The sequence below is a fragment of the Dermacentor variabilis genome, unplaced genomic scaffold (assembly GCF_050947875.1).
Source record: "Dermacentor variabilis isolate Ectoservices unplaced genomic scaffold, ASM5094787v1 scaffold_12, whole genome shotgun sequence".
Taxonomy (NCBI): Eukaryota; Metazoa; Arthropoda; class Arachnida; order Ixodida; family Ixodidae; genus Dermacentor; species Dermacentor variabilis.
The window spans coordinates 44,057,217-44,077,322 of NW_027460280.1; the positions used below are offsets into that span (position 1 = coordinate 44,057,217).

At 44.9% G+C, this 20,106-nt stretch overlaps 1 protein-coding gene across 1 annotated transcript in view; it reads left to right on the forward strand.

Annotated features, from left to right (window-relative positions):
- Window positions 1-363: 363 nt before the first annotated feature.
- LOC142565884 (uncharacterized) overlaps window positions 364-20,106 on the forward strand; it is an 84,599-nt gene continuing 64,856 nt past the window's right edge. Inside the window, exons 1-2 of the mRNA XM_075676453.1 lie at window positions 364-495; window positions 5,885-5,965. Coding sequence (XP_075532568.1) covers window positions 5,927-5,965 — 39 coding nt within the window. The 5' untranslated portion in view covers window positions 364-495; window positions 5,885-5,926. The remainder of the gene's footprint in view (window positions 496-5,884; window positions 5,966-20,106) is intronic.

A 20,106-nucleotide genomic window follows, 5' to 3' on the forward strand; every position in this document is an offset into this window, starting at 1 on the left:
GACGTCTCTGGTTTTAAAACCTAAGACGCAAAAAAGTGCCGTCGAAATTCGTTCGCAGGAAGATTTAATTTTATATTTTCTCCTAGTTGAAGACTGACGCAACTTGTTCGTTTCCGTTGGCACACGTGATGGAATAAATGAAGTCAAGAGCATTACTCAATATCTCTGACCTTTATATCTCGGTGTACTTCTTAGACCGGCATTCAAAGTAAATCCCCGGACTTAAATGTGGTTCCATCTTTGTTGTGCAATGTGTTGCTGAACAATTGTGCATACAGGAAGCATAAAAGATAGATCCATTTAACGCGAGCGTATTCTGATTTCTTCAGACATTGCTCCGGTGTATCGCTGGCGAAGTAGGTCTGGACAAAGCGCTCTGTTTTTGATCAAGAGATTGCTCATGTTGGACTGCAGTTCTGATGGCTTGGCACAACAGCTGCCGCAGCACATATTGATTTGTGTTTCGTCTGTATGCCGCAGCACACGCTGACGTCGGTAAGCCAGCTGCATATACTCTCCGAAACTGTAATCCACTTTGGCACAATCAGTGTCAGTGTGTTGCTGGCCGTTTGTTCTGCCGAGTCAATATCTCCGGTCACAAGCTAATCCGTGAAAGAAACAAAAAGAAATAATTATTAACGCGTTTGAACAAAAACAGGTCATTGTTGGCATTTATGCAGACTTTTCCAAAGCTTTCGATCTGCTAAACTATGATTTATCAGTACACAAACTTAATCATAATGTTATGCGAAGAAGCACTCGGCAGTAGGTACGGCGGCAATGTCAATATGAGGCCTACAAACCTATTCGTTTTCTTCATCCAGGTGAGCAAACGCTAGGATTAATGCCTACGCAGCAACAACGTTGGCGTCCTTATGCTGCCGTGCCCACAGCCTGTGTTTGATATGTTGTGTATTCTTAGTGTTTCACCACGGTTTTTCTTGCTCATGGGAGGTGACATTGAGGCGAACGCTGGACCAGATCTTTCTATTGCGGAGCAATTCAAATTTATTGCGGCGGACATTCAAGAAATCAAGAAAAGGAAAACTAACAAATCAGAAGCTTAATGCTATTGAAAATAAGGTAGAAAAATTAGGAGACCTTGAGAAATAAGTCTCGGAATGTGTGAAAAAAGTAACTGAGTGAGAGCATCAGCTTTCGATAACGACGAAGAAAGCTGATGATTTAGAAAACAGAAGCCGGTGATCCAACCTCATCGTTTTTGGCATAAAGGAACAAGAAGAAGAGACCACCGAAACACTTCACACAATAGTAACAAAAGTTATTCTGGAAGACAAGCTACAGTTGACGATATGGGTGATAAAAAGAATTCATTCACTCGGTAGTCCAAAGGCGGGTGATAATGGCAATGAAAGGCCAACTACCTTCAAACTGCAAGACTACCACGATAAAGTAAGCATTCTAAAGAACTGCTCTAAATTGAAAGGATCTGGTTATTAAACGTATATAACAGCTGTGCCTTACCAGTGCTCACGTACAGGGCAGAAACCTGGAGGCTTACGAAAAGGGTTCAACTTAAATTGAGGACGACGCAACGAGCTATGGAAAGAAGAATGATAGGTGTAACGTTAAGGGATAAGAAAAGAGCAGATTGGGTGAGGGAACAAACGCGACTTAATGACATCTTAGTTGAAATCACGAAAAAGAAATGGGGGGGGGGGGGCATGGGTAGGACATGTAATGAGGAGGGAAGATAACTGATGGTCATTAAGGGTTACGGACTGGATTCCAAGGGAAGGGAAGCGTAGCAGAGGGCGGCAGAAAGTTAGGTGGGCGGATGAGATTAACAAGTTTGCAGGGACAACATGGCCACAATTAGTACATGACCGGGGTAGTTGGAGAGGTATGGGAGAGGCCTTTGTCCTGCAGTGGGCGTAACCAGGCTGGTGATGATGATGTTGTTGTCGTTGTTGTTGTTGTTGTTGTTGTTGTTGTTGATGATGATGATGATGATGATGATGATGATGATGATGATGATGATGATGATGATGATGATGATGATGATGATGATGAAGGTTATTCAATCAGTGAAGGTTTTTCACGAAGTGTCCGGGATGTGAGGAAAAAGTTATGAAATCGAACTAACGAAAACCATGACAGGAAAGAAAATTAAAAAAGTAAGGCTGACGTACGACAAGGTGCGAATAAACGGCGGTCTTTTCGCCTGGGACAATGACAGCGATGACATCATAGAATTGTCACCAAAAAACGAAGAAGAAACAAATGCAGAGCCACGGATCACTCGGTCGCGGCGGCATTTACTCCGATAAAGCTGAATGCGCGCAGCATTATCAACAAATATGAAGATCTTGAGGCTACCTTGCTAGCACTTAAACCCGATACTGTCACCATAACTGAGGCATGGTCACACACGAATATTTCCGACCATTAAATTGTTCCACCCGGATATGTGATTGTGCGGAGGGACAGAGCGTCAAAGAGAGGGGGCGTTGCAATTATTATAAAAAAGCATATCCTACGTTGTAATGCTCGCTGTTCCGGAAGTTGAAGCTGTATGGTGTAAAATTTATCTCCGAGGAAGTCTTGTACACGTGGGCACCATCTATAGACTACTGAGCGTGGAAGTAACGTATCTTGATCTTCTGTACGATTGCATGCAGAAGCACATCTCTGAAGGCACAATTATCTTGGCTGGTGACTTCAACCTTCCTGATGTAAGCTGGAGCTCTCTGAATCAGGGAAAGGCAGAAACTAATCGCATTCTAGATTTTATGTTCATATTTAATCTAAAACAGCTTGTTCTAATGACTACTCGTATTCAGGGAGGCTCCAGCTCTGTTTTAGATTTAGTTTTTGTCATTGATAGTTTCGAGACAACTGATACCCATGTAGAAGTGTTACACGGCTTGTCGGACCACAAAATAGGCCTGTGTGCTTTGCCTATAGCACGTGTTACTCGGAAGAAGGGCGCTGTCAAATGTATATTTGCTTTCAGTATGGCAGATGATGTCGCTATCATGACTATCTTACCATGACGTTTGTAATTTTTGTATTGACGAGCAGTCACATATTGACGTCTGACTGAACTTTCGGGCACATATTATGTACTGCATTAACTGTTTCATTCCTAAAATAGCAAAGGTGACGAGAAAACACAATCCGTGGATTACACGCGAAATAATTCACTTAAAGCGTAGAATCAAGAGGCTAAGAAAAATTAAAAAAATCATGCATGAACTCTGATTATTGCTCGCGTTTAAATTCTCTCACAACTTCATTAAAATGCTAAATTCGTGGCGCTAAAGAGCACTACAGTAGCACCACATTAAAACATTTAATCAAGGACTCTCCCCATAAATTTTGGCGTTACATTCATTCTCAAAACAGCACCCACAACATCCCCCGTGGAAAATAAAGACACACGAGATGCTTTTAGTAACTACTTTCAGTCGGTGTTGACGCGTGATGTAGATGTTTACCATACCCATACCCATATATCTTTGGTCGCCAACAGAGAAAACTAGCTCGCTTTCCAACTATATATTTCACAAACTGGTATATTTTATATGTTATTAAATATCGATGTAAAAAAATGCAGCCGCCCTGACGGAATTCCGAACGAATTCTTAAAACAGTATGCAGAACCTATCAGCAAGTACTTGCACCTGATATACTCAAAATCAATACGTGAAAGTAGCCTCCGAGTACAGCGGAAAATTGCTAAAATTGTGCCAGTTCATAAATCGGGAGCATTGTCATCGCCAGCAAACTTCCGACCTATATCTTTGACTTGTACTTATTGTAAAATGCTTCAGCATATTACCTTGAAGTTCATTACAGAAAATGTAGAAACCAATAATATCCTTCATCCAAACCAGCACGGCTTCCGCAGTGGGTTATCCACTGTCACTCAACTAATAGAAATAACTCATGACCTTGCACAAGTCCTTAATCTTTTTGGACTTATCAAAAGCCTTTGACCGGGTCTCTCACGCGAAACTAATTTTTAAGCTTACGAACATACTCAGAGATGGGACAGTGATTTGCTAGATAAGTAATTATTTGTCCAATAGGGGGCAGTTTGTGCATCTTGTAGGGGGCAGTTTGTGCATCTTGGAGACCATTCTTGTGATCCTGTTCCAATTGTTTCCGGTGTACCTAAGGGCACTGTCCTGGCTCACCACCTTTTTTCACACTTCATAAAAGATATTGCGAAAGAAGCTAACGTTAAAATCTGACTGTTTGCAGAAGACTGCGCTATTTGCCAAGAAATCCAGAACATTGATGACCAAATTAAACTCAATTACCCATTAAATAAAATTGGGCAGTGGTGTAAGGATTGACATATGTCAATAAATTTAGAAAAAAACTGTTTCAATGCCTGTTACAAAGAAAAGAAAGAAAATTAGACATTTCTTATTCCATTAACAATGCCATCATCTCAAGTCTTTCCGAGCATCTTTACTGAGGACTCATCATTTCTTCCGACTTGACGTGAACTGTGCATTTCCAACAGGTAACTAAGAAAGCAATGCAGAAAATGTTCTTTCTCAAGAGCGTCTTGCCTCATTCGGCATTTGAAACAGGGTACCTTGGCTACGTTACATTTATTCGGATGATCGGAGTTTCGTTTCCGCACACGAAAAATAACATCCACAAATACGAAATGATTCAAAGGAAAGCTGTCCGTTTTCTTTATAACCGCTATAAGCGTACCGATTCACTAAATGAGCTCTCACATTGTGCAGGCCTTCACACTCTGGAAAGCCGATCGAAACTACAGAGTTTCAAGTTTTTGAATATGCTACTCCACAACTCATTTAAAACTAAACTACACAGACTTTATAAACGCTAAATCCACTCGCCAGACTCGACAGATGCACTCAAATAGACTAGAAGAGTTTTCCTGCCATAATGCGTTCTTGTTGTTTCCCAAATCAACGTTTCCCAAATTTATTGAGCTTGCCGAGAAGGCAGTGCTTTCTTTTACTTATTGATATTGTTTGCGTCTCCGTATTTGTTCCCAACTACTCTGTATGTTTGTTTTGAATTGCAAATGTACAAATATGTGTCGAAGTTTGTTCACCCTCTCCTGTAATAACCCCCATGGGGTTGACAGTACATTGAAAATAAAATAAAACTAAAATTTCCAGAAAGGAAAGAGCAACTCTTCAGCCAAAAACCACCTTTTGTAATGACATATTTACATTGTCTATCCCATAACATTAAGAAGGTAGCAGAAAGATATGGGATTCGCGTCATTTTTTCAGCTCCTTGCAAACTTAAGAAAGTGTGCCCACTACCGACCAATGCAAGAAAGGAGTATAGCTAATGCAAGAAGAATCATCAGAACAAGATCACTAATTGCATCTCTAATGTCATCTACGAGATACCTCTGTCGTGCGGCCGGTCCTACATAGGCCAAACTGGCCGCTGTTTCAATGAGCGTGCACAGGAACACGAACGATTCATGCGCACCAACGCGGGCAACAATCTCCCCTTGCACTGCAAGAGATGCGACAGCAAACGCTGTTTGCCGTATCTTGAACACCCTAAATTCCTTTCGACGGCAAAATCAAAAACTGAAAGAGAAGTTCTCGAGGCATTTCATATCGCTAAAAAGGGTGGCAACTGCATTAGCTCACCTTCTATATCCCTATCAACGAAAGAAATTGAATTCCTGGATGGGCATATTCAGGCTCTCCCATGATCTTATAGCACACGTGGCATGGCCATTTTTCGTCACTGCCTCGAGCACAATTTCATCACGATTGTTTGTTCCTTGTTTGTCTATTTTGTAGAACCTTATAAATTTTCTGCCTTCATGAAACAAAGTCAGTTGGAAGTCCGCGCTTTGTCTGTGCGTCTATGTTTCTGTTCATGTCCAATCTCATTCGCACAGTTTATAATTTTACAGAATCTATGCACCCACTAGCCCAACGACATGCCTTACTGCAGTAGACTACGTCCCCTGCTGTTCTTGGTAAGCGTCCATGACACATTCTACAACCCTGTCTTAGTCAATATAATGGCGTACTCAGATGACTTAACTATGTTAGGTTCCGGCAGCACTGCGCATGATTTATCGACGCATGGCAATGAATTCCTGGAATACTCGTGTCAGTGGTCAACAAAAAAACTGCCGGAAGGTTAACACTAATAAAGCAAGAGTCATAGTACTCTATGCAAAAAGCAAAAGCATTCGTAGTAATTTCACACTTCTTATGAGGAACAACATGATCGAAGTTGTACCTTCAATAAAGTACTTGGGTGTTGTTTTTTCCGAAGCACTTACTTGGGGATGCACACATTTTCAATGTGTGCAAGAAAGTAAGCAAAATAAATGGTTCCTTATGTCGACTCAGGCATTTACTACCAGTACGAGTGAAAATTACTAACTGCTTGTATCTACATTACAAGTATTGCTACAAGTGTATCTAATTTATTACTACAAGTATATCTAATTACAAGTATAACTACTTGTAATTATTTACATCACTTACTGCTTATCTACGGGAAACAACGAATAAACTGAATAATAATTGCAGAAAAGTGGGCTGTCAGGCTTATCGGTAATGTGCCATGGTACACACATGCTGCACAATGCTGCACAATGTTTAAAATCCTAAAAATAACTGCGCTACATGTTTTCAGAATACTATGCATTTACACGGATGCTATTCAAAGTATTAATGCTCTCATATTATGTGCATTTGAATTAGATTCTTATGCACCTGCTTATAATGCAAGTCACGATGGTTTTTGGTCTTTATCCTTTTGCCGCTCCATGCATCATAGACAATCGTTGCACTTCATCTTACCACTTTCTCTTAATATCCTTGAGCAGAAGAACGTTTCATTTGAAGAATTATAACAGAAATGTCTACTTTATATTCTTCACCTCCTCCTGCACATTTATTGCTAGAATATTAAAAAAATGTGTACAATTCTCTATTCCAGTGTTTTTTTTTTCACTTTTCCATGAACTGATAGATTTGTAATAGCGCTGAAGAAAACGAGTTGGTGTTCTCACTCTTTCTGATAAGGTAAAAATGGTGTATCTAGTGTTATTTAATTATGAGTGTTTTCTCGGTTTTATGTAGGCCTTGATATTTTGCAGTAGTTGGAAAAGTGTGTAAATGCATCGCGTATTAAGTTAGAATTGTAAAACTGCTGCGGCCATGTTCACCAGCTGCTGTCAAGTGATCAACGGGCGCCGGGCAGTCTTCAAGCATACATCAAGCACCATTTTGGCCTCCATTTCCTGACCCTCGGTGTTCTGGAACTGTGAGAGATATAAATAATTCATTTCAGTTAACTTGCATTGTGCAAAAGCAATATAATCGTATTTCATCACTCGTTAGCAGCCAGTCTCGCGAAGCATATGCGCTAAAAGCATTTCGAAATGATCTATTATAGCTTGCGCTTTTTCTCTCTCTTCTTGATTGAAATTGCCGGGGTAAGAAAGACGAAAAGGTTGGAAAGTTTATACTGACTCTCACGCTGTTGTAATTATACTGCTCTGAGCATATCAAAAATTTTCAGCATTTTTTTTTCAAGCAAAGACACTGTGAGACACTGTGCCCTACGGCATCAAGTTAAAGCCCGCCTTGATTGCCTGAATATCACTAACGAGGTCAATGAAATACCAATGCACCCTAAATAACAATCCAAAAACACGATGGTCAAACGTACCTGTACTGTAGCGCTCATACTGTATACTGAACACTTGTCATTGTTCTGTTCACGTTGTCTTAAGTGTAAATAAACTGGTCATGTGTCGGACAGATCTATATAAAGGCACTATATACTTAAAGCGAAGGAGACCGGGCAAGGCGTCGCTGGAGCGCGCGAAATTCGCCTGCGAATTGCAGTTCCAAACAGAGCGTGCGCTTGCAGTCCTCGACCGCAAGCCATTCGGCGCGAACGAAAGCCGCGTGGCGGATGTGTAACCGAATGGCGGAAGCGGAATGACCTTTCGGTGCACACCACTCAATGCGTATACGCACGCGCGTCAACGCTGCGGAAGAAGAGGAATCTGTTGTCTGGTCACTTCGGGGCCAGCAATGACGTTAAACGCATTGCGAGTGCAGCATACCCCACCCCTCCTTCCAACCCCCTCCCTCCACATCATTCTTGTGTAATACTATCTATATATACGCATACACGAGCGAAAACAGCCGTATAGAGGGCTCTCTCTCACACAGTCAGCGCAGGCATGCGCCTTTAACAACAGCTGTGCGGGAACGACGAACCTCGCCGACCAGCCGTCACAGGCGCGCGGTGCGGCGGTGCATTTCGGCTGTCGGCCCCACGTGGAGCGGTTAACGCGAGCCGAAGTTTGTCGCTGCGGGATACATCTGGCGGAGATTCTCTGGTCTATCGGGTTCGTATACTTTTCCGACAGTTCCAGTGGTTCTTTTCAGTGCAGTCAAAACCGGCAACGGGCCTGATACAAGTGAACGAAGCTTCGTTTCACCGCATAGCCCAGTATATAAATGGGGAGAATTGTCATCCATCCGTAAATAGCACAAAGCCGCCAAGAAGATCGATACGAGTACTTCACAAAAGGAAACTACTCAGGGGATGGAATTTTAAAGCGAATCTTTCTTTGCCTCTTCTCCTGACTTTCCGTGCGCTGTCATGGTCTTGCCGCGCGTGCCACTGGGTTTATTGCAACACCGCCAGATCACGCTCGCCTCCGCACATCCCGCTTTTGAGATAGATTTACCTACAAAATATTGTTTGCATTGAATGGAAAGGGATGAGGAGCGATGAGAAAGTTGATATCAACAAGGGACTGAGGCAGGGGCCTTTTATCCCCACTGCTGTATATGAAATACACAGTAAAAATGGAAAGGTAGCTAGACGGAACTAATATCGATCTTAATTTCTCATACAAACAGGCGGGTACAATAGTTAGGCAGCAGCCTCCAGGTTTGTTTTATGCGCACGACGTTGTGCTGCTAGCTAACAAGCAAAGTGATATGCAACGTCTGGCTAATATCTATGGACGTGATGGCGAGAATTTAGGTCTGAAATTTAGCGTTAGAAAATCCGAAGCCCGACAGGGCCAGGAAATACCTCGGATAAAAGAATATAAATACCTTGGTATGTGGATAAACGAAAGCAGTAGATATATAGAAACACAGGAAACAACAATAACAGCTAAGGGGAGAACTACGCGGCTATAATGAAACACAGAGCGCTATAGGGATACAATAGGTACGAGATGTTCCGGGGTATCTAGAAAGCTGTAATGGTTCCAGGACTTGCATTTGGAAATGCGCTTGTTTGCTTGAAGTCAGGAGTACAATCAGGACTCGTTAGTAGCCAAAGATCAGTGGGAAGGCTCACATTGGGCGCTCACGGGAAGAGTGCAAATGAAGTTGTGTAGTGTGATATCGGCTGGACTATATTTTTGAGGTGAGGGAAACTCGCAGTAAAATTTAATATGGAGAACGACTCAGGAATATGGAAGAAAGTGAATGGGCTGGTAGAGTGTTGAGATATTCGTACAGAAAAAAAAAACATTGATTCACAGTGCAGGAAAAGAACTAGGAATGTTACCAGCAAGTATGCGGCCTGTATGGTGAGCAACACAGCAACAAAGAACGTCAAGCGGAAAATCAGAGAGGCTCAAATAATCTCATGGCTGGCGACAATGGAAAAGAAACCTGCCATGAGTAACTACTTAAGAGGAAAGAACGAAATCAGGAAACAAACAATTTATCATAACTCAAAGGGAAGCTCATTACTTTTCCAAGTGAGAGCAGGATGCCTTTAAACACGCACCTATAAAGCGAGATATAAGAAGGCAGAAGAAGCACGTGCACGCTGGGGTAAAGCTAAGGAAATGATGGAGCATATTTTGTTGGAAAGTGAAGATATCTGCCCAGCGGTCGATTTAGACACCTCTGGCCTCCTTGAAGCTCTTGGGTTCAGCGAGAGCAGAGGAAAAGTAAACATGTCCGCCATAGAGATTAGTAGTAGAGCATAGGTAGATTGGTGGAAGAAAACTAGGCAAACGTCAAACAACGGAGGCGCACAAAAACAAAATTCTCAATAGGGGTTCAGAAAATTTGGTGATGGGAATTCTTGGCGTTTCTTTTTCCTTTTCTTTTTTTTCTTTCTTTAAACATAGGTAGTACATTAGGCAATAGAATGACAAGAGCTTAGTTGCGTAGCCCACGGCGCCGTTCCAAAGCGGACGCTCATACCATCCATCCATCCATTCGTCACCGCAGGCGAAAAGGCCGCGACGGATGGATGGCGTACCCGGCGTGGTTGCTCAGTGGCTATGGTGTTGGGCTGCTGAGCACGAGGTCGCGGGATCGAATCCCGGCCACGGCGGCCGCATTTCGATGGGGGCGAAATGCGAAAACACCCGTGTGCTTAGATTTAGGTGCACGTTAAAGAACCCCAGGTGGTAAAAATTTCCGGAGTCCTCCACTACGGCGTGCCTCATAATCAGAAAGTGGTTTTGGCACGTAAAACCCCAAATATTATTATTATTATGGATGGCGTAGTTTGTTGGTATGGCGCGTACTGTGCTTGCTTTCCTACGCGAGAAAAATTCAGGTGCTGGGCTGTGGAGGTCGCGTGCCTGGCTGTGATAGTGTCAACATTAGAATCGTCCGTAGCCTGAAGAGAGCTTGGAGCTGGCGTCTCAACAGCGTGCTGGTCACGTGTGCAGAAGGAGCACGTCAACACGCGTCAGCAAAATGGCTCCAAAGTGCGCACTCAGCGTCGAGGACACGCAGTCCCGAAAGAAGCGTCGCGAGGAACAGGAGCGTCTTCGCTACGCCACGAACCGTGGTGCAGCCCGCAAATGCATGTACACAATGTATGCATGCAACTTTATAATAATTAATTTAATTTCGTACAGGCCCATAATTCAATTAATGTTTAACACTTGTGCTACGATGCGATGTGCCATGTGAGACAATGATAGTGCTCAACTCTCTCAGAGATTATGAACAAGGACGCACAACAACGCATGAAGCAAACACGTCTCCCTGTGTGTTCTGTGGAGTACGCAGACAAACAGCAGTGGTGCACGCAAGGCAACGTTTAACATCAGCTCGCCACTCTCGCATTGGACTAAACCCTGAACAAATTGCACATTTGCCGCCAATAGCACCGCTAATTATCGTCAATTAAAGCAAACAGCATACAAAGCTTCGCTTACATCGATTGCCACAGTATGTACGATCCGCATTTTCTTTTCCCCTTACTTTCTCACGAAAATTTCTTTCTCTGGAACCCGCGGGCACTTTCTTTGTGTAGCTTCGCGATGCTTTCAGGGTGGTGTTTCTTTTTCAGAACATTTCCTAGTACTTGCAGATTCCTGCAGATTTGGTTTGCTTAAATGTGTATATTCAGCTACCCGCTGAACATCTTTTATTACGCAGAAGACGTAAATGCACGCTAAAGCACACACACCCGCACGCACACACACTGCTTTTAGTGTGTTTGTGTGCGCCCTTCTTGTGCCAAAACATAACGTTCAGGTAACTGCACCAAGAAGAACTTTTGATGTTGCTATCCCCAGACATGACCTGCGATCAAATTTTTTGTATCTATTGAGCGACCCTCGATAATTCCTGTGGGCAACATTCAAGTTGCTTTGATGTCCGCGATGCCATTAACAGGCCAGTCAAGCTGGTATATGACTTGGTAGGTTCCAGTAATACCATTTTAAAAGTTTTAGCCCTGATTTACGATCGTTTTTCAGCTACCTGGACCAAGATAACGTAATGATTCTACTATTATTTTCGTGTTTTTGTTCCGAGTAACACCCTTCTCACCTTATCTTTATGATCGGCTGGTCGTGATCTGTGGGGTTTAGAAAGAAACACAATCGAGTTAAGCGAATCGTTACAGTTTTACCGGCCCTGACAGTCATAACGTTGCAGTTATACAGGCCCTGTTTTGTTTTGTGTCCAATGGTTACAGCAGTGAAAATCTACAACATTTCGACAAGGTTAACTATAAACTATCTTCCCGTAGTAAAAAAGAAAGGCAGCTTCTCGGCAAATTCAATGATGTGGGAATTTAATAAGTCTGTAGGAACTATTCCTGTAGCAGGCGGCTATGAAGTTTTCGTACAGATGTGCTCCCTCGAGCAATATGAAAGCGAACACCCAAATTCCGCTTTAAGTGGCCGCAGTGGCTAAATACACGTGGCTCGCCTAAAAGAGTTCAATGGCTAAATTTTCAACGGGAAACACATAAACACATGTGTTATAAGTTAACTTTTTTTACTGTAGTGGAAAAAGCAACAACATTGGCGCATTTATGAAGTGACGGAAACGAAAAATGATGAAGTACACTTATTATTTATGTCCTGAATCCTGCTGCGGAATCCTGCATCAACGATTCCCGTTGATGAAGTGTCAAACGCCGAACGACATGTCTAGGCTACGATCATTAATGGACGTTACCCGTGTGCCATTAATCAACGAGCACGTTATGACTACCCGAAGTACACTGTAGCCATCGAGTAGGGGAATGGTCCAAGAACTACCATAATTTTGGAAACAGACGACAGGTACTGCAATGACGACCTCGCCGATAGTCGGAGCGAAGGGCGGTGCGCTCCCTTCGGACAGCTGGCCTGTGGAAACCCCATTTCGCACGAACGTTATGCTTGTTCGAGTCCCGTTGCACTATTTTTCTTACTTTACCTCCTCCCCTCCCCCTTTGTTTCTCTGCCCCAACGCATAATATCATATACCGGATATTTCCATCTGGTTATACGCCCTGCATTTCGCTTTATGTTACCTCTCAATCTTTCTCTGCATGTCCTGTGTTTTATCAGCATTGGATGGATGGATGCAAAACTTTAATTAAGGTCCCGAGTTACGCGACTCAGCGCGCTGCGGGCCGCTCCCACGTTGGGACAGTCAGGCCATGCCCGACCGCCGCATCGTGGGCCTTCTGGACAGCCCATAGTTGCGCTCTGGCATCGGGGCTCTTGATAGCGGAGTGCCACTTGTCCTCATTGATTTGTTCTGTGCCTCGTAACGAGGGGCAACGCCAGAGCATATGTTCTAGGCTAGCGAAGTCATTGCACTGCCCGCAAGAACTAGTGGCATAGGTGTCGGGATAAAGCTTGTGGAAAAAAGCCGAGCTGGGATACGAGGAAGGAAGGAAGGAAAAAGTGGAGAAGGAAAGGCAGGGAGGTTAACCAGTTTAGCTTAACCGGCTTGCGACCCTACACATGGGAGCGGGATGGGGGGATGAAAGATGGGAAAGGGAGAGAGAGAGCACATAGCACAGCACACACATCGTCCGTTAGAGTCCATCACTCTTGCATGGCACGTGTTGTTTTTACAAGCGTCGAATAAAAAATACGCTCTCTACTTCGGTTCCGCTTCCTGGTTTTCAACAGTTCAACAATTGCCGCCGACAGAAGACATAGCAGCTGAAGGCGACGAAAACACAATAATGGGATACGAGCCTGTTTGCAATAATCCGAGGGTCAATTCCTGCGTTCTATTTAACTTCTTGTGTGGAAGGGGAAAGTCTCTCCTGCCGAGACAAAAGGGCTGCGTAATTTCATTGTATGTGGTCGGTTGATCTCTGTTCTCCACCACTGCGGGCCGGCGTTGGAATTCTCCATGGTCGCGGAAAGTGAGACCTCGCGCCTTGGAGTGGACCAGCTAGTTGAGGTTGGTAGGGCCTCCCATGATGGATTCCATGTGAGCGGTGAACCACGTGAGAATGTGGGTGGCGATGCTTTTGCCCTCGAGGATGCGACAGGCTTCCTTACACGCGGCGCCAACGCTGAAGGCGCGGATGGCTGCTCTGGAGTCGCTGAAGATATTGAAATGTTTGTCGTCCAGGAGGGCCAAGGCAATGGCCACTTGCTCGGCCGCACGCGACGACGTGCTTCGTACCGAAGCGGCGTTAACGGCCGAACCCCTGTGGTTGATCGACACTACCGTGAAATTGTTGCTGTTGCCATACTGGGCCGCGTCAACGAAGCAGCTGACGTCAGGGAGTTCTGTCACGCGGTGTAGGAGCGCCACCGCCCTGTCCTTTCTTCTTTCTACGTTGCACTGGGGATGCATATTGCGTGAGGCGGGAGATATGATGATATCTTTATGCTCTTTCGGAAGGCCCTGGTAGACGTCTTCGACAGTGGCCGGGGGGATCCCCATCTCTCTTAGGAGTCGTTTGCCCGCCCTGGTGCCGGAGAGCCTGAGAATCTGTGCCCTTTCTTGTGCTTCTGCAACTTCTTCCAGGGTATTATGAATACCCAACTGCAGGAGTCGGTCGGTGCGTTTGTGGTTTGGTAGTCCGAACGCGCTCTTGATCCCCCTCCTTCTCATGACATTTAGCTTGTCTCGCTTGGCCCTCTTCCAGACGTGCATGGCTGCTACATACGTGAAATAGCATAACAAGAAAGCGTGGACTAGCTTTATCAGATTCTCTTCGCTCAGGCCTCTCCTTCTGTTAGCTACCTGCTTGATTAGACCGATGACGCTATCCGTCTTCTTTGATAGTTTGTGAATGGTGATGCTATTTGTGCCTTTTCCTTCGAGTGTCATTCCCAAGATTCGAATGGACGCGACTTTGGGAATCGGATCTCCGCACTTGGTGTAGAGATTAATGTCAATTTCAGTGGGGGGTTCCCAGTTCTGCGGCTTTCGGCCCTTTCTAGTTGGGCTGTAGAGAAGGAGCTTCAATTTTGGGGGGGAGCACCGGAGTCCCGTGTCTGTTAGAAAGCGCTCTGTAGTGCCGACAGCTTCCTGAAGAGCGGCTTCGACTTGTCCGTCACTGGCATCCGCGCACCAGACAGTGATGTCGTCCGCGTAGATAGTGTGACCGATGCCCTGGACCTTGCCTAGGTATCTTGAGAGGTCGATCATTGCGATGTTGAAGAGGAGCGGTGAGATGAGTGACCCCTGGAGGGTGCCTCTTCTGCTCAGCTCCATTTTCTCCGATTCCAAATCTCCAGCCTTGAGGATGGCGCATCCTTTGCTCAAGAAAGACCTGACGAAGGCATGGAAGGACGAGCCTAGATAGAGTTTGGAGATGGCGTCGAGAACGAACTCGTGACGGATGTTATCAAAGGTCTTCTCCAGGACCAAACTAAGGATGGTTCTCGTGTCCCGAGTGCAGCGTTCTAGGATTCGGATCTTGATAAGCTTCATGGCGTCCTGGGTGGAGAGGCCTGGCCTGAAACCTATCATGTTGTGAAGGAAAAGGTCATTGGTCTCGATATACTCGGCAATTCTGTTATGGATGGCGTGCTCGGCCACCTTCCCTACACATGACGTCAGTGAGATGGGGTGGAGGTTGTCAAAGTTGTTAATGTAATCCGGACCGGGTGCTGACCTACCATTGAGGTCGTGTAGGGCATGGTGGATTTCACTGACTTTGAAAGGCTCGCCCAGCGAGGAGTTCGGCTTCGATTCGTGTACTGGGTATGCCGCCTCATCGGCGACAGTTTTGAGCGGCAGGTACTTCTTAGCTAGCATCTCCAGCACGTCCTTTTCCGAAGATGACTCCTTGGCTTCGTGGAGCAATTTAGCGAGGACACTTCTGTTTTGACTTGGTGCCGGAGTCATCGAGCAAGTGTTTGAGAAGATTGCACTTGCCTCCCGTTCGCATTTGCCCATCGATTGAATTGCAAATTTCGTCCCATTACTGCCTAGACAGTGCTTGGTAGTGCTCGTCGATCTGCTTGTTGATCTCGGCTATCTTTTTTTCTGAGCTTGCAATTCAAGCGTTGGCTTTTCCACCTCTAGAGAAGTGATTGCTAGGCCTCGAGAAGGTGTGCTAGCCTGCTACCCATTTTGTCTGTCTGTAGATCCGTCTCTATGGTTTTGGTGGTGGAGCAAGCATCTTGCAGAATTAGTGCGCACCACTAGACGAGACTCTCCGGCTTTTCTCCACGGGCGGCGCGGGCCTTGCATTATCAGCATTGACGAAAAAAGATAAGTTTGAAGATGGACCAGCGCCATTCGCATTGCTTTTGTCTCAGCACGGACAGCCCCAATTAATGTTGAAAAAGGAAAAAAATCCTGCAGAACCTCTCTCACTACGAAAGTCGACAGTAATGCGATTAGCATAGAAGCAACGCAGCGAGATCACAACGTATTGCCACCACCATTACGCGTCATGCACATCTATAAGGCGTGTTATGCAGCCTAATAGAGTCATCTTCCTCTTCGAGCTCCCGCTGCTGCTTGTTGTAGTGGCGAGTTTGCTCAATGTACATATAACACAGCTGAGCATAATATCGTAGATTACTTCTGGGATACAGCAGATGAATGTGACTATGTGTAATGCTAATTGTACGAATGTCGACAGTCATCTTCCTCTTCGAGCTCCCACTGCGGCTTGCGGGCGCAAGCAGTAGTGCCCCAAGCAGGCGTCAAAGACGTTCATTGATGAGCGACACATACCCAGTGCTGACCCAAGTAGGTCTGGCGGTTGGTTTTGAACGCCGTTCGCCCAGTACAGTAGCCCAATGCTCTAGAGACCCGTTAGACCATGGACTACCAGTGACCCAAATTGTCGGAAGAACGGTTAGGCGCGGACAAACGGACCGACAAACGGACATACCGCAAACTGTGTGAAGTTCCCGAAGAATGCTAATCGCAGTAAAATTAAAAAAGAAAACTAATCAAGAGGACAAATTTGATTGTGTAGAATGATAACAAAAAATATATTGGGCACAGACGTGTTGCGTGCTTGGCGTGAGATTTCCGACAGTCTATTTTACGAAATGATAATCTTGAATGGACAATTTTTCGTTTTTCTTCAAGCGCTATGGCTACTGTAATTTCAAATATCGATGCGTGTTCGCAAAAGAAAAAAACACGACGATAATCAACATTCTGCCCTTTACCAGTTCAAAGAGACTTGCTTCCAGTGCGTGAAGCGTCTATCTTGTTTCTTTTTCTTGCTATCTTGAAGGTGGTGTCTTATTGCCAAGTATGAGCCTGTACGCCTTTCTTATCTAATGTTGCTAACAATGAGCCTCTCTGTCCCGAGACAATTTTTTGTTCTCTATTTTGACAATACAGAGCTTTTCAGTCAGGACGAACAGGGAGTAAAAGTAATCAAGAATATGCTGTTAAGGGAAATGCGTGTTATGGTAATATGTCCGCATGTAGTAGAGCTTAAGTAAGTGGACACGTATGTGCTACCTCGTGCAGCACATACGTGAACAAATGAATCTAAAGCGCTATTATGAAATCGAGTAGATAGTTACGGTTTTAATTATTTTTACCCAAATGAATCTTGTTCGAAAGTTCATACTTGTTCATCAATACGATACGAAACTCAGAAAATATTCGGGGCTACAGCCAATCAACTTGTCGGAGTAAGCAATTTTTGCTTCGTGGAACTTGACGATCAGGACATGTGTTTGGAGTATTTCATCAAGGCAAGATTTATTGAGAGCATCCGCCGAGCATCCGGCTTTGGTGAATCATCCCCGTGGCGCCTTAAGTGCACCCGCAGGGCACCCAACGTTGTCGGTTGCAAATGGAATGTTCTGATGCGCCCATATGGCAACCTACACTCCTGGACTTCTTTGGCAGTGCGGACAACATTAAAAAGTACACACAATTTTGCTTTTACAGTATAGGTGATGGTTGCCACATAAAACACCTTTCAGTATTGTCTGCCTCATGACCAACATTTATGAGAAACATGTGCATTTCACAGGTCGTTTGTCACCGTACGAATAGATTCGTAGGCTTTCAGTAGAATTTCGACATATTCAGCCGTTGACTAACAGGTTTCTCAACCTCGTTTGGGACACCAAGGGTGGCATCAAAATAATAGTCATCGCTTCTCCTGTCCACGGAAGATGGATAAAACGCCGGCATCATGCAACTGATGTGCAACTGAAAAGAAAATAAGTTATTTAAGATTTGAGGTATACCTTTCACAGCGCAGATGCGGCGCCATAGCACCCGTATACTTTCCTGTATTCTTGACGCTAGTGCTTCATTGAAATCTCTGCTCTATCTATGCACGGCGGTGACACGAAATTGTGTAGCCCATATTGCCATGGCTTAGTGCCCAGCCTAGTGCCCAGCCTAGTGCTACCACATACAGTACTCTTGTTTTTAATTCTACTACCTTCTTTTTCTGTTTTCATCCTTCCATATCATCTTCGCCCAGTACAGGGCAGCAAAACTAACGTGCATCTGTTTAACCTCCCTGACTTTCCTTTCTTCGATTTCTCTCTCTCCGCTTTCTCTTTTCGTTCCTCTTACCTGTTCCTGACTGTTTGGTGGCCATTGGCGATATTATGCTCGCTAAACAAATTGGCCGGCAAGTGCCTTAACGAGCAGCCCTAGCATAAGAACTGCCTGTTGAGCGTTGTTTTGGGTTCAAGGTGCTTCACTTGCATATCTGCGGCACGTGTTTGCCTGGCATGCTTGCTATTGTATCATTATTATCTCACTCGCTATCTCATTGACCGGCACACAAGCACTGGCCAATGGTGAAGCAAAGTAATGTAGAACTTTTGTGACTTTGGGGCGTTATTTTGTAGTGATGCCTTTTCCGATGCTAATTCTTTTCGCGCTTCGTCAGTGGTCAAAGCAACGTTCCGCCCGCGTTATACCCGGGATCAGCCGGCCCTGAGTGGTGGATGATGAGACAAGCATAGGATCGAGCGGAAGGCATCGTCATAAAAACACGCGGCCTAGGGCATATATTCAGAGGGCCGAGATTCACAAACATGTTTGCACACGAGCGCCTGTATTCGCACAAAGCTAGAACTCTTCGTAAGAAAAAATTCGGCGCGAGTCCTGATGCTGGGCATATTATTACCAAAGGCGACCGGCCAAAGAAAAAGAACACTTACGCACGAAAAGCTTTGTAAATTTGGTTCGAAAACTCTTTAAGAAGCAGGAGCGATTGCGCTAGTCAGTTAAAAGTATCTCTTATCGAACGAATCCTTCATGAATCAAACCCCTCTTACGCAAACGAGGTTCATGACTGGGAGACACTCCCAGACATGAGCGGCAATCCTTATCAGACAATGAAAATTTAACAAAGGCACCGGCTGATTCCTAACGTCGGCCCGTATTCACAAAAACTTCTTGCGCTATAAACGCGCTCAAGAAATTATTTCAACCAAACCTGTATTAATGCGCAAGCATTATTTGTCGCATGAGGCAGAAAATGCGGCGCGACCAAACGATGGCACCAAAAATGGCCGACGGCGCGAAGACTAAAAACATGTAAAAAAAAAATGCTCCTATTGACGTCAAATTTCTCAGGCAGGTTCCTGTAAACAAAGTCAATTAACGACTCTGAAAAGAAAATTTGTCAGCGTTGGGTCTGAGTGGGGATGGAACCCGGGCCTCCGGAGTGCGAGGCGAGCATGCTTGCCCGATGCCGCGGCGGTTTCGCGGCTCCGGCTGGCTAAAGGTGTGCCTAGTGCGTGGGTCACTGCACACGTCACGTCGCAGCCATCTGGCTGCGACGTTAGACTGGGTCAAGGCTAATACAACTTGGAGTCGATTAAGGTGGATTGAGGTTGACACAAACTAGAGCAAGGTGGATCGAGGTGCATTAAGGTAGAGTTGTTAAGTACACGAGACAATTTCTGACGCCGTCTATATATAACGTCACGGGGTAATCGGAAGTGAAATTAATTTTGAGATGCTCATGTATGACGCCAGGTCACGTGTCACGTCATGACGTCACACCACACCACCGCAGGCCAAGCGCTATCCATAGGTCCACGTGCCGAATCATACGATGCAACGTGGCCACACATGTACTGCGTATATGATGAGAAAGGGTATATCTGGAGAGGAGGAAGCGCCACTACGGTATATGAACGCCGCGGCAGGCGGCTTTGTCAGTCTGCCAGGTATTTCACTGCGGTGATTCGCCTCCCATGCCTTGGAAAGTGCTTCTACGTCGACTACGCTATAAACACGCTGTAGTACTTAAGAAGTCTTTAATTGTGACAACTTAGATAAGTCATAATGTTTTCACATTCGAATGACGTAAGGATACTTAAGTGACTCAATTTTTAGTGATGGCGGCCGGCTAATGGCAAAGAGCACTTACGAACGAAAATCTTCGTGAATTCGACCCCTCATGCATACCAATGAGAATTTCGGTAATTGC